This window comes from Trachypithecus francoisi, unplaced genomic scaffold (assembly GCF_009764315.1).
Source record: "Trachypithecus francoisi isolate TF-2019V2 unplaced genomic scaffold, Tfra_2.0 Lachesis_group4, whole genome shotgun sequence".
In the NCBI taxonomy this organism is placed as follows: Eukaryota; Metazoa; Chordata; class Mammalia; order Primates; family Cercopithecidae; genus Trachypithecus; species Trachypithecus francoisi.
The window spans coordinates 4,328,342-4,343,655 of NW_022681469.1; the positions used below are offsets into that span (position 1 = coordinate 4,328,342).

General features: G+C 37.3%; 1 protein-coding gene across 4 annotated transcripts in view; it reads left to right on the top strand.

The window, feature by feature from the left end:
* PAXIP1 (PAX interacting protein 1) overlaps window positions 1-15,314 on the top strand; it is a 60,455-nt gene that overhangs the window by 12,112 nt on the left and 33,029 nt on the right. For 2 of the 4 annotated variants that reach the window (XM_033194824.1, XM_033194823.1), the window contains exons 4-5: window positions 976-1,039; window positions 8,773-8,886. In XM_033194824.1, the coding sequence (XP_033050715.1) occupies window positions 976-1,039; window positions 8,773-8,886 (178 nt within the window). Of the gene's footprint in view, window positions 1-975; window positions 1,040-5,935; window positions 6,099-8,772; window positions 8,887-15,314 lie in introns of all 4 variants that reach the window. The other 2 variants (XM_033194825.1, XM_033194826.1) reach the window with 2 other exon arrangements.

The window sequence follows — 15,314 nt, forward strand, 5'->3', positions numbered from 1 at the left end:
TTGGGTAATAGGGCTGAAGATATCATTGCAGTCTACAGAGTTTTTTTTACAGCCGGGGAAGTCTCAAATGTTTATAAGATTCATCTGTATATGATTTTGGAATAGAATTTTTAAATTCTATTTAAATTTGGAATAGAATTTTTAAACTGATATTTTTCTTGATTCACCTATCTCAATCAGTATATTTTTCTCCCATAGGGAAAGAGAAGCAATACTTTAACCCATTTTGAATTCTGCACACTCCAGATTATTCAAAAAAAGTCATTGTTTGCTCTGAATAGCCTGTGAATTACAGGCATGTAGAGATCATGACTGCCTTGTGTCTTGTTAAATTTGCAGTGTGTGATGTGTAGTAAGTGCTTATTAATCATTTTGAATGAATTTTCAAGATCAGCTTTAGAAATAGGAAGGATCTTTGGAATCATATATTCCAACTTTTGTTTCAAAAAAGGGGAAATTGAAGCTCACAGTTGTCTTGCCTAAGTTCACAAAGTTAGCGGAGATAATAAAACTAGAGCTCAGTCAAGCCCTTATGAAGGATTCTTCCTACTGTGCAACAGAAGCACTCACAACGTTTCGTTCTAAAAGAAGCAAGACATTTTAATTTTGCTTTTAAAATAACTGCTGTGCCATTTGTGTGTATGTGTATATGCATGTGTGTGTTTATACGTGTGTATAGTTAGCTAGCTATCAGAGATCAAAGGGCTTCCCCGTCTGAGTGTATTTTGCCCATTTGATTTATGATATAAGTGGAGAGATTGGATTTCAAAATGTACTTTACGGAAAAGCACTCAGTTCTTTCTGTGCCACCCACTGCTCTCTATTCCACTCTGCCCTCTACTCTTCTTTGTCTATCTTAAGTCTGTCTCTTTCTTAAATGGACTGAGTGGGGACAGAGTGGGTGGGTAATGTCTGTTAGTGAAGTACAGGTTGCACTAATCTTATTTCATTGTAATCTTAATAACTATAAAACAGAGTAAATGGTTTTTCTCCAGAATCATGTCAGATTTTTTTTGGAATCACTGCCTGCCTTTCTCAGGTAAGCATGGTTACAGTTAGTCTTGAGTTATTTATATATGACACTTCTGAGTTTTTGTATGTGGATTTATGACCTGTTTGTTAACCAGTTTTAGAGAAGCTATTTCCTAAACTGACTGTATATTTAATATGAACTCATGACACTTAAAATTATTTAAATATTTGTGCTTGCTTTTAAGATACAAAGTTTTTAATGAGTGAAAATGGTCTTTATAATTACAAAAAAGATTTAAAACTTGAATATGAAAAAATATTAAAAATGAAATTAAAAGATGACAAGGAAAATTCAGTTAGAAATACAGGCAAAGAATTTTCTTAATAAATAAAGGGATCATACAGATCAATAAGAATAAAAAAGACTTTAGCAGATAAGGCAGAGAAATGAATTTAGAATCTATAAAGAGGAATTACTAATAATAAGTGTAACAAAACATTTGATGCACTTTATAATCAAAGACATGAACATTTTAATAGCAATGAGATAAGCGTTTTTGCTCATCGAATTTGTAACAGTGTGTTCAGTGTTGGTGGAGATGCTGAGGACAGACTCCTGCTTCCTGCTGCCAGGAATGGGAGTCAGCACAGCAGCTTCCTAGGAAAGGGGAGCGGTGTCGAGCCTTAAAATACTCATTTCATTTTCACCTGCATTTCTTTTGTGTTTAGAAACTTATCCCAAGTCGGCCGGGTGTGGTTGCTCACGCCTATAATCCCAGCACTTTGGGAGGCGGAGGCGGGTAAATCACCTGAGGTCAGGGGTTTGAAACCAGCCTGGCCAACGTGGCGAAACGCCGTCTGTACTAAAAATACAAAATTAGCTGGGTGTGGTGGCGCACACCTGTAATCCCAGCTACTTGGGAGGCTGAGGCAGGAGAATTACTTGAACCTGAGAGGCGGAGATTGTGGTGAGCCGAGATTGCACTGTTGCACTCCAGCCTGGGTAACAAGAGCAAAACTCCGTCTCAAAAAAAAAAAAAAGAAAGAAAAAGAAACTTATCCCAAGTCGATAGAAGGAAGGAAAGACTGACACGTAAAGGTGCTCACATTTATTGATAAGCATTATTTATAAGACGGTAAAATTGGAAACAATCAGATCATCCACTATTTGGGAATGTTTAAGAAACCTATTGTATATACTTACACAGTAGTCTAGCTGCTTAGCCATTTTTGAATTCTGTTTTATGAAAACATATGAAGACATGGGAAACGTTTTAAATGACAAAAGCAGGCCATAGCCTAGGTATGTATAGTATTACACCAACCAAATATATGAGAGCTATCTGAAATGAGGAACCAAAATGTTAACAGTGGTTAGTTCTGAGTATCTGAATATTTAATTTTTTTATTGTATTTTGTTTTTCTAACTCCCAGCTAAGAAAAACCTCAAATCATAATAAAAACTGTTTGAAAAAAATCAAATTGTTATTGTTTAAAGTCGTTTTACGAATTACGTGGAGTAATTTGTTTAAAATTGGTAGTCCTTAGGAAGGTAAAAGTGCTCTGTAGGATGTCCCATCTCGTTTGACCTGACAGTCCTCATCCCAGGCTGTCATTTTGGTGCTCATACGTGATACTTTTGAGAAAGCATTTAGTCATCTTTCTCTATGCACACCTTTGAGAAAAGGGCACATTCAAGTTATTAGGTGAGATGGAAAGAAATTTGGTTATAATCTTGTTTTTCCTTATGCCTTTGTGATAGAGGATTATGGAGCTGGGTAGTATTTGGTTTAGCATTGTTAGGTTGGCCAGACTCAACAGTTAATACAAAGAATATCACCTGTCTGAAGCCTTCTTTCTGACTTGATCCCTCCTCTGTCCCAGTAATAAGTAAATTTATCTGTGGTTACTGTGTTTTTGTTTGTGTCTTTTATATTCTGGAAGTTCTCTAAAATCCTGTTTTTGTTTTTGTGACATTAATTTGATGGAGATCCTTCAAGTAGCAAAGTTGGCTTATTTTTTTTCTCTTTAACAGGAATTTTGTTGGTATTTATATTTTGCAATGTTTTTTCATATCTGTTATAAGTGTATGTTTACATGAATGATCTTTAAAGTTGGCTAAAATGAGAAAACCTTTTAAATGCTGGGTGCTGGGGTTACATGTAATTTTTATTGTTTTCCTCTACTTCTCTGTATGTTCCAAATTTACAATCAACGTATCAGAAAAGTTTTAAAAATGAAAACATTACTACTTATGTATAAACACAATGTACTTTGGCTAAAATGTGAATTTTTCATTTAATTTTATTTGCATCGGTTGGATTTCTGGGTTTCAGAGACTCAGAGCCGACTATCCAGAAATGATTCCAATTGAATGAGAAAGGGAGAGAGGACGAAGGGCCACGCTGAGTTTGGGACAGGGACAGGGAGTCCTATGGGCATTTTTCAGAGATGAAGGTCACAGTGACATGGGATTTTGAAGACTTGATTTGGTGAAATAAATAAGAAAATCAAAAGTATGTGAGTATAAGATGATTATAGGGTTTCAAATGAGGTAATTAGATATTGTTAAATATTAACTATGAGTTTAGCACCAGAGAATATTACTAGTCTTCCAAAGAACTGATAGTTATGTTTATCAGAGTTTATATTTGTAATAGATTGTTATATAATACATGTAATAAATTAGGTATAGTATAGACATACATACAGGATACATATATGACCACTCGGGGGGCACAGTATGACTGTATGAGCTTAGGAAGGATGGCATCAGTCTGGATTGTGAGGCGAGGGAAGCCTTGATAGAGAGGATGTAAGGTTTGAGTGGCCCTGAAAGAATGGACAGAATTGGAGGAAATGGGAAGGGAGGAGGGCATTCTGCGTAGAGCAAGGTGGAAGGAGAAGTCAGGAGTACACAGACGCTAGGTGAGAGGAGACTGGTGTCAGCCAAGGGTGTGCGTTTGCATGTAGAAGAAAAAATGGTCAGGCGGGTAGATGGATAGAGACGATGGGAAAACAAGGTATATGAGTTTGAGCTGGCTAAAGTAGATAGCAGGATGCTTCATCACCCTTTTTTCCTCGTTATTTGATTTTGGGTTACAAATACTTACCTCAGAAAATTTGGGAGACAAAAAGCAAACAAAATTAGAATCACTTGTGGTCATTGCAGGTAAAACTGATCCAGGAGCTCTGAGGATGACTTGCAGGGCAGGACAGAGGCTGGAGTTTTGACAAATGGAGATTGGATTCAGGGTAGCAGCTACAACATGGGACTTAGCAACAGATGGGACTCGGCAGGTACTGGGGACGTGGGATGCTGTGGTGCAGAGAGAGAGAAGCCAGCGCCCACTGTGTACCTCCCTGCGCCAGATCCCATGGTGGATGCCAGAGATGATGCCATTGTTTCCGCTGGGGAGCGCCAGGAGAGTGGCAGCACCGCTGATGGAGCTGGGAAAGAGGGAGGGTCCTGATTGGCGAGGGGAGATGGTAACGCTGCTTTGAAACACACTTTGGGCTGTTGATAAGATATGGAAGCGTAGGAACTTGGAGATCCTGTGGCAGGAAGGAAGTTCCCACAGAGCATGATGGAGAGAGGAACAGGTAACTGGGAGTAGAGCCTTGGATAGCACGCATTGGTAGAGAGATTTGGGGAGAAAAAAAAGAAGGAGTTTGAAAACAGGTGATACTGGAGGAGTAGGATATTATTTTTAGAAGCCAAGATAAAGTCAGATTTAATCATTTTTATTTTCATTGCTGGGAAATAACAACAACCCAGGTAAAGATTTAGAGCATAAATTGGTAGAAGATAGTTGTACATAGGTGTGTGTGTACATAGGTCCTATTCTGTGACCCAGGAAGCGGAGGAAAAGGATGATAGAAAGTGATATAGGAGTATCAGCTGGCTCAGTGAGCATCACACAGGCTGAGGGGTCTAAGTAGATCTTAAGTTCTCAGCTGAGAAGTCACCAGTGTAGTCCCTGTGGGAACAGGAGGATGGATATCCATAAAGAAACAACTGGGTGAGCAAACTGCTCAGAGAACGTGAATATCTTGATTCTTTGCAGTGGAATAGTGTCATTCGATTGTGTGGTCTGGGAAGGGGCTCTGCTGGTGACAAACTGGGCAGAGGCCCTACTCACCCACTGTCAGATGAAAAGTCGAATTTTACCTTGGTGCTAAACTTACCAAGGGGAGTGGCTGGGTCAATGGTGGCCAAAAATTTAATTTGTTAGCAAGATCTGTGACAGTATTTTATATCCTTTTAGCAAATTCAGTGGATAAGAAAAATGAGAATCCAGAATTAGCGTGATCTTTGTGGGCCACTTGCTTTACTTCCCGCAGTTCATCACTTAACATAAGGAACTGGAATCCCCAGTGTGTCATGGGGTAAAATAAAAGCATTTCTTTTAAGTTGAGAAAGATTGTTCAAATAGGGATGGGGAAGACTTTAATAGTCACTTCTATGAAGAAACTCTGGAAATTGTAGTTTAAGAAAAGTGCTTTGGGAGCACTAATATTTTGTGGTTGCTAAAAAATGTTATTTTGGTTTTAAGATATATTAACAAACATATGTACAGTGTGCAGCTAAGGGACTTTGATCCAACAAATCCTTGATGGGTACCTCCTTTGTGACAGGAGCAATGCAAAGGGGTACAAATTAATTAAGATGCGATTTCTCTCTCAGTAAACATACTGTCTGTGAGGGTCAGACCTTGGGCAAATGCGGTATGTTGCAACATATGCAAAAATGAAAGTGGGCCCCAGGTACAGAAACAGGAGGGAGTGCTCCCAGTGGTTAGTCCTCACTGATTGGAGACTGTCAGAGGGATCTGCACCTTTTCTGCACACTGGAACACCCATGCGCACACACGCTCACACGCACGTGCCAGGCAGGACCCCAGCTTTACAAAAGGACTGTTTCTTGGTGGTTCTCAGTGACCTTCTGTCTTTTCCCCGTCAGGGTGTTGATACAAGCTGGAGCTCTTTGTTGGAGTCTTCCAGAGCTCTCCCAGGGAGAGGTAGGGAAGGGAGCTTGTCCAGCAGAAGTTGGGAAGCACAGAGATCATCTGCCTTCTTCTGACCCGGTATTGATGCAGGCTGAGGCCTCTGTTGTAATGTGCTGGGTAGGTTTTGGGGAATAGGTCAAGAGTGTAATGGAGAGCCTGGCCAGGTCATGATTTAAATCTAGAAGCCTAAAAAGTCCGTTCCATTCTGTATCTCAACAACAGTATTTCTTGACTGCCTACCCATGTGCCTTGCACTGTTCTAGGTACTGTGAAAGATCTCAGAGAAGTTGAGGGCATCATGTAACACTCTTTAATAAGGAGTGTTAGAGTTCATAATCAAGACTGGACAAGGAGAAAATCCTGTAAGCTAGAATCAAGGAGTGTCTTATTGGGGGTGGTGAGGCCTGAAGAAGGAAAAGGGAGAGTGTTCCTGACTGGTTTAAACAAAAGCTTTTATTCCTGGGGGCACAGACTTGAAATTCTCGTCCTCTGCTCCTGGTTGCTTTGGAGTATAGTTGGGAGGACAGATAAGCAAACAGATAGTTGTAGAGTGTGAGAAGTATTTAGATTTCTGTCCAGCTTGCTGTGGGAGTACAGTGGTAATGCCACCTGAGCCGAGTCTTAGAGGAGGTCAGAGGGTGGGCACGGCGGGGCACAGGAAAGCGGAACGTGGTGAGGACGGCAGGTGCACGCGGGGGCAGTGCATGGGCAGGAGGAGGTGGTTAGGAGCCAGCCAGACAGGAAGGGCCTGGACACCACAGGGGAGCCTTTGGATTTTAGCCTTACAGCACTGAGGAGACATTATTAGCCAACATGATAACATTGGTATTTTGGAAAGATGGTTTTTTAAAAAGAAAAGCACTTTTCCCCAATTATAAAATTAATGCTTTTGAAAATTTGGAAAATACAGAAAAGTATAAAAATGAAAATAAAAATGTCCCCATAATCCTGTCACTAAGTAACTATTGTTAACATTTTGGTGTGGAAAGAGCATTCTTAATTATGCTGATGGAGATTCATTAAATGAGCTGGTATGGATGTTCAAAGTCATTTAATCCAAACGTGCATCAGTGAAGAATCTGGGTCATGGAAGTTTTCCAAGTTGACATAAGCGAGTTATTGGAGGCATCGTATTAATTCCAGGTCTCCTCCATTCCTTCCTAGCTGATGTTCTTTCCACAGCAATCTACTGCACCCTGTTGAGGTCTACGCCTGTGACACAGGCCAAATAGGGTATAGGACTAGATTTACTGCAGTCAGTAAAATAAAATAATACTTAACTGAACATATAGGCAAATCTTGGTATTAAAGGCATATCTAGATTGTTTTTAATTTCATTTTTAATAAAGATTATATAATGACTCCTTGGATTAATCTGTATTATCATATAATTAAATCTCAACTCTCCAAATGCTGTAGGATATAAATGTTTTTGTGAAAGCCTCTAATAAAAATAACCTGGTCCAGTCTTCTGAAATGTGACGTTGACTTACTAAATTAACAAGATATAAAATAATGATTTGAAAAGTGATTTTTAGAAAGCTAACATGTTCTTGTTACTAGTTATAGAGTAGTGTGTAATACAAAATAATTTCTAGAAATGTTTGTAAAATTGATGAGAGTAGATGAAGAATGCTAGATTATTAGCAAGCTGCATACTGGCAGTTAAAAAGAGATTAATATGCTATTATCAGTACTTTTAAAACATTAACTTGAGACAAAGTTCAGGATTCTTCAACAACTATAATCCTCAACTTACAATAAATTTATCCAGAAAAAATTTACTTGGTTAAATGATTATCTTAGAATTAATGCTTATATTTTTATTTTTCTTAAATGTTCTTTTGCTTTTGACTCTAAAATTTCATTTTTTTAGAAATTGTTTTTGACTTTCCCAGCAGTAACTGCCCTTAGAGAAGCACTATAGAACAGTGGAAAGTCCAGTTTGGAGTTAGACCTGGGTGTAGACAGACCTGGGTTTTAAAAGCCAGCTTTTCCAATTATTAGGTGTAATTTAGTGTGTTTCCTTATCTTTAAAATGGGGCGAATGATTCCTGTTTCACGTGGCGGTTGGAAGGGTTAGCTGTATAGATAAAGCACTTGGCACAGTTCCTGGCACATAGTAGGCAGGCAATAAATGGTAGCTGTTTCTGTTCTTACAGTGAAAGCCTGTTTGACCACATAAGCCATTGTATCTGGAGTCGTTACTTCATCACTGAGCAAGCATAAGAATTATTCCTTTTATGCTTGCCTTCTTTCTTTCCTTTGTTAAGTAGTATTTACATTTTCCCCTGAACTTATAAGCCACCATACTTTTATCTTTATTTTTATTTTATTCATTTCATAATTAGTATTTGTTATCCATTAGCATAAAGGCATTCCTAAAATATGATTTTGATATTGCTGTTGTATTTAAACATTTTCAAAAGTGACACAAATGGAAGCTGGAATGGTGTACTAGTTCTTCCTGCTTTTCTTCCCCTGACTGTTTTTGTTATAGACTGAAATAATCCTCCATTCTGCTTTTTGGAATGTGGATATAAATATTTTTAAATTCATTTGGTGACAACGCAAAAATAAGTAATTATATATGTAAAACTATTATGATAGGAGTGAAGTTTTTGTTATAATAAGCAGATAGCTAAGAGCTTCTCTATTTTTTCTACAGATATTCTTAGGTTAATTTTATTAAGGGAGAAACAGAATTGTTGCAGTATATTACTAAAGTGAAAATACAGCCATGCACAGATTGAAATGTATGGTAAAAGCCTTCTTTCTGACTTCCCATCAGGTGTCATCTGAAGACAGAAGTGCCCTGTGGGCTTTGGTTACGTTCTATGGGGGGGACTGCCAGCTGACCCTCAATAAGAAATGCACGCATTTGATTGTTCCAGAGCCAAAGGGGGTAAGCATTTCTTGTGCCACTTTCTTTTTCTATGTCATTTAAGAATTTCTAGTAATCACATGTCTTTTTTGAGCTTCTTTTAAATTAATTATTATATTTCATTTACAAAAGCTGATTATATTGGTTTATATTATTTTTATCCAGCTTCATTCCACAAAAGATGTGAGATGATTGTAAATTGTAAGCCAAATATAACTTCTAAATACTATGAAATTTGGCTTCATTTTATGTGGAAAATAGGAAAATGTTATTAATCTGAAGAATTTCCTTTCAAATCCAGTAAAACTTTGGTTCATTTTTATTTGTAAAAAAAAAATGTATTTTTAATTCCCCTCACCATTTTTTTTTTTTAAACCTCATACCAGGTATAATTATAAACATGCGTTTAGTGAAATTTTTGATATATTTTCTTCTTCATAATCTGGAATATACGAAAATGACTTTTGTCTTGATAAGCATAGGGCTCTCATCCTTGAGCAGTGGTGTGGCTGTATGGATTTTGTTTCCATAAGTAGAGTTCCTGGATCAGCAGCATCTGCCCTCCTTGGGTCCTTGTTAGAAATGCAGCCTGTTGGCCAGGCGCAGTGGCTCACGCCTGTAATCCCAGCACTTTGGGATGCCAAGGTGGATGGATCAGTTGAGGTCAGGAGTTCGAGACCAGCCTGACCAACATGAAGAAACCCCATCTCTACTAAAAATACAAAAATTAGCCAGGCGTGGTGGCATGTGCTTGTAATCCCAGCTACTCAGGAGGCTGAGACAAGAGAATCACTTGAACCCAGGAGGTGGAAGTTGCAGTGAGCCGAGATCTCACCACTGCACTCCAGTCTGGGTGACCGAGAGAGATTCTGTCTCAAAAAACAAAAAGAAATGAAGTCTGTCCAGCCTCTTCCCAGACCTAATCAAATGAGCCGAACAGTCAGTGTGTGATCAAGTCCTCTGGTGGGTGATTCTGATGCATACTAAAGTTTCAGAACCACTGTTCTATAGAAAGCATTATATAAAATTTATGATGTGACTCCTAAAATTTAAATAAAAAATGTATTTTCCATGACAATTTAAGTGATAAACAGTATACTTTGGTTAAAATAGTGGGTTCTTTTTACATTAATGTTGATTTATAGCAAAAATTTGATTTTTACATAGTTAATTTGAAGGGGTAATGAAACCTTTAACATTTTTAACTGAGTTAGGATTATAATTTAAGAGGCACTATGTGAACAGAGTGGGTTTGTCAAAGCTGTTTTGAATTGTGATTTGACGTTTTAATTCTAGTGCCTTAATTTAGGGTTTTTCCCCCTTCCAAAATATTTTGATGATAAATCCTTAGTAACTCTTTGGGCTTTAGGATATAGTATGTATTTTAAAGTATTTATTGACTTTAGACTAATTTGTACGTGTATAGCTAAAAATGGAATCTTTTAAAATTTTTACTTGGAAGGAAAAACAAATCTAAGTCATAAGGTCTATATATAAATACTTTAATTGAGTTTTATTTATCCCAACAAAGAGGCACTTAAAAGAAATCATTTTCTTTGGCTAAAACATGCTTGTGAGTAAGACAACAAATATGCTACTATAATTATATTTAGATAAAGCAAATACTCCATATATTTTAAAAGTTGATACTAAACATGATATTATGTATAATGTATTGTGCATATAGAGATTATCTTATCTAAGTCAACAGTGGAATTATAATATTGTCTTATGTAATATATTTGTTCTTCATTCTTGATTTCATTTATGGACTGGAAAAGATAAGTCTTTTTTTGCTTTTCCAGTTTTAATTTCCCAGTTTTATATGAACTAATTCAACATAGGGAAAAATGAACTGCTATTTTAATGCTTACTGTGTTTCTTCTGCAATGGTAAATATTTGTTAAAAGCAGATTTTGTGTTTGCCAGTAATAAAAATAACACTAATACGCAGCCATTAGTGAGCACTTACTAATTGCCAGTACCGTGCTGCTTGAGGCATGCAGTGAAGGAAGTCCTGCTGTCCCCTTGAGGAAACTGAAACTCAGTCACCCACCATTCCTTTCTCTAACCCCGTTCTGTACGCATTACTGTTCTTAAGTAATTTTTTTTTCTTGAGGCAGAGTCTCACTCTGTCGCCCAGGCTGGGGTGCACTGGTGTGATCTCAACTCACTGCATCCTCCATCTCCCGGGTTCACACAATTCTCCTGCCTCAGCTTCCCAAGTAGCTGGGATTACAGGCACGCGCCACCACACCTGACCAATTTTTGTATTTTTGGTAGAGACCAAATGTTGGCCAGTCTGGTCTTGAACTCCTGACCTCAAGTGATCTGCCCACCTCGACCTCTCAAATTGCTGGGATTACAGGAGTGAGCACTGCGCCCAGCCCTTAATTTTTAAGAAATCATAATGCCCAAATGTAAAGAAAGAGAAAGAGAGCAATTAATAATGGAAAACAACCAGAATTTTTTAATGCTCAAGTATAACTACCCTAGAAGACAATGAAGTAGTAAGATATTACATGGGCCGGAAGTGGTGGCTCATGCCTATAAATCCCAGCACTTTGGGAGGCCGAGGTGGGAGGTCTCTTGAGCCCAAAAGTTTGAGATCAGCCTGGGCAACAAAGTGAGACCCCATCTTTACAAAAAATAAAAAATTAGCTGGACGTGGTGACTCACACCTATAGTCCTAGCTACTTGGGAAGCTGGGGATGGAAGGATTGCTTGAGCCTGGGAGGTTGAGGCTGCAGTGAGCCGTGATTGCATCATTGCACTCCAGCCTGGGCAACAGAGTGAGACCCTGCTTCAAAAAAAAAAAAAAAAAACGATATTTGTAAATGTATAACTTACATATATGAGCATACATTTTTATATATTACAATCATGAATATGGCAGCTGCAAAAAAAGATTAATGTTGTATATCTGTTGTAATGATGACATAAAGGGTATAAGTGATCATTGCACTTAGTGACATTTTCCAATGAAATTCAATGAAAAAAAAAAACACTGACCAACTTGCAGTAAATTTTTGAATAAGCTAGAAATAATTCCTTTGATTTTTTTTTTTTTTGAAAATTAAGTACATTACCTCCAGATATTTTTTAATATGACTGATGGTACATTACCAGAATGTTTGCAGGATAATTCCTCGACTATGCAGCATTGTCTTGATCATTCTAGGAATTAGCATTGCCTCAACCATTTCCTTCCAGCCAGCTTTTGTGACAAATAACATAGGCTCTCACAAATTTCCAAAACTTCAGGGAGTGGTAACAGCTCTTCTTTAGTGTCAGACTTACTTTCAGCCAAGATCACAGGATCAGAAAGTGACAGTTGGACTTCGTATTCATGTCTGTCTGTTGTCTTTAAGGCAGTAGTGTTTCATTCCTGTTGGATCCTGGTAGGCCTTGCACCCTTCTATGGCGTGGTGTTCCCTGCCTCACCTCACCTCTTCCCTGGTTCTTTCTAATTCACGCCTTGAAGGCTGAGAAGCACCAGTCTATAAAATGAACTGAAGGAGCCATATATTCCGGCATAGTCTGTTTATAAAACCAAAATGGTTTTAAGTTAATGTTAATTATAATTAGCCATTATGTTCTTGATTCATGATTATGTTATGTTTGTGGCTTATGTAACTCTATAACCACAAATATTTGAAAAATTAAATCCCTTTAAAAAGACTGAATTTTTATCATTCCTTTAAATTATTGTATTTTATAATCTATTCAGATATAGATTTGTAAACCTAATAGTGGTGAATTTAAATAGTTTCTTTTAATTTATAAGTTTTATGAGTGCTAGAGACCAGCTGACTATACACAAAAATAACATTTCTTTTTAAGGTAAATGTTTGTTTTTATTTTTTTTAATGAGCACATAGCAAAAGCTTGTGCAAATGGCATAATAAAACTACCTTTTATACTCTTGAAGTTTAAAAATTTCAAATTGAAAAGAATGAAAGAATTTATAACTTAAAACCAACAGAAACAGGGTATGGTTATTAGTTGTTGGGGAGAGGGGACATGGTTGACCCTTGAGGTCCTTAGCACTTCGTGAGTTAGAAGTTTTGAGGATACAAAATTTAGAATAATTTAGTTGATAAATTGGGTCAGGCAAAGGTATCTAAACATTGCTTTCCTCTTAAGTCATCTTTGTTTAAACAGTTACCGTCTTTCAGTGATTAAAAACTACCTATCTTGTGAAAAGCAAGAAAAAACTTGAGTGAAATATAGTAAGACTGTTTACCTAAATGTTTTACTTAGATTTCCATAGGAAATAGTCAAGTTATTTCTGAAATGTGAAATGCCAGCATTCTATACAAACTAGGAACTCAAGAGCCTACTGGATCCCAGCTTTTTAAATGTGAAATTATCTTTTTCATATCCAAATTTTTCAGTGACTCCTCTTCATGGCGATAGTTTTGTTTTTTGGTATTTGCTAAAACAGAATTAAAAATAACTTTTTTTTTGTATTTTATTATTTCAACAAATATCTTTTTAACTTGGAAAAATAATATGTAAACCATATTACATATAGTCATATGTTATTCAAACAGATGATATTTTTGTATTAATTGGTTTGTAAATATTTTGCTGTGTACCTGGACTTCATATTTTCCTAAAATAACTCAGGTTTTTCTGGGATGGGTAGTCCAGAAATTGAAAATCTCTAGTAGAAATGTATCATCTGGAGAGATTTATATCACATTTTATGCTTTTAAATATTCAAGAACAGCATGATTTTTAGGATAAACAATAAAACATTTTATTATCAAGGGTATAGGTAAATTGATGTACTCTTACATAGCTGTTGGAAGTGTGATTGCTAGAGCCTTTTTGGGAAGAGAAGTGTAGTTATAGATATGAAGCCTTGCATCTGTATTTCTTTTCAAACCTCCACCAAAACCTAGGAGTAAGTCATAAAATATAACTGCAGCTTTTCATAGTAGTGAAACGCTGGCAACAACTGCGTGGCTACCACTGCGGGGTGAACTAAGTTACACAGCTGTGCAACTGAAGAGGCAACTCAAAGCCTTTGAGACTGCTGGGGAGATCTGAATAGGGCCTGAGGATGAGGTGAATCCTAGTTCATTGTGCTGCTATGATAATTATGGTGATTTAGGAAGTCTTTATCAATTTGAGATCCATAAGCAAAGTCCAGGAGAAGCAAGATTTGTGAAAGGTTGCCAGTTATTGAAGCTGGGTGACAGATACAAGGGATTTATTCCGCTAGTCTCTTATTTGGTCTGTGTTTGAAAATGTACATAAAAAGGTTAAAAACAAAAGCATAAAAGTATACATATTTTCATAGGAGGAGGTTGTTCACAATATATTAAGTGAAAAAGGAGCATTATAAAGTATTTGTTTACTATGACTATGTGTTTTTTCCCTTTGTCCTTTTAATGTATATACATATATATTTATAACAAATAATTTAACCTATACCCTAAAAATGTTAATCGTGGTCCTCTCTAGTCAGTGTGACTATGATTACATTCATTTTCCTTTGCTTAGCTTCTTATTCATGGGTGTCTCCCATGACTAGGTTTTTCTTGTATTTTAAAAAGGTTTAAGAAAGAACAACCTCACAAACACAAGTTAAGTCACTGAGCCATGTGCAGAGCTCACTGTTTGCAAGGATCTGCATCTCCCAGATGGACAATGCCTGGCATTTGCCGCCAGGACTGAATGACTGACAGCTGTCCTCCCTGTGCTGCTGCCCCATATCTCTATTGCATGTGACTCTTATTCTACCCAGAAATTGCAAGTGCCGTCTTGGGGTTCCACAGCAGGACATGGAGTTGAGTTTAGGGCCCTGATTATGTGTTTGCTAGAGAATTGCTGTTATATGTTAGGCTTTTAGAAGCACAGCCAGTTTTACAAACTCATTTATTTTAAAGTTACTTTATTGTCGTATTACTCTTACTTAACATTTTTAATTTATTTCCTCTTTCTTTGTTATTCCTTCCCTTGTGCCTTCCACATTCTGCACGCTTTACCACAGTAGAGGCCTCTGTTAACTTGCCGTACATACTACTCCGGACACGTCTTTTCCATTGGGCTGTATTTTCTGCTTTCGTTCTAACTGTGTAAATTGTCATCATTTGTGCCCCAGCCAAAGCTCACCTTTCAATGGGGCTTTCCTCGTGTCCTCCAGCTTATGTTGATGAGATCCCCTTCCAATCTGTCACCGCATGATTCAGCACTGGTTTTATATTGTATTTGCATTCCGTATTTAATTTCTCTTTAGAACCAAATTGTGAGCCTTGTTAGGTCAGAGACTTGTTGCATCCTTTGTGTCTCCATCCCTTAGTGCTGCTTGGCATATAGCATGAGCTCCATAAATACTAGATCTTGAATAGAGCTATCCTGTGCAAGTCAGCAAGTCAGCCCCACTCCATGAGTGTACGTGATGCATTGGTGGCACTCTGCCATGCCGTTACTTTACT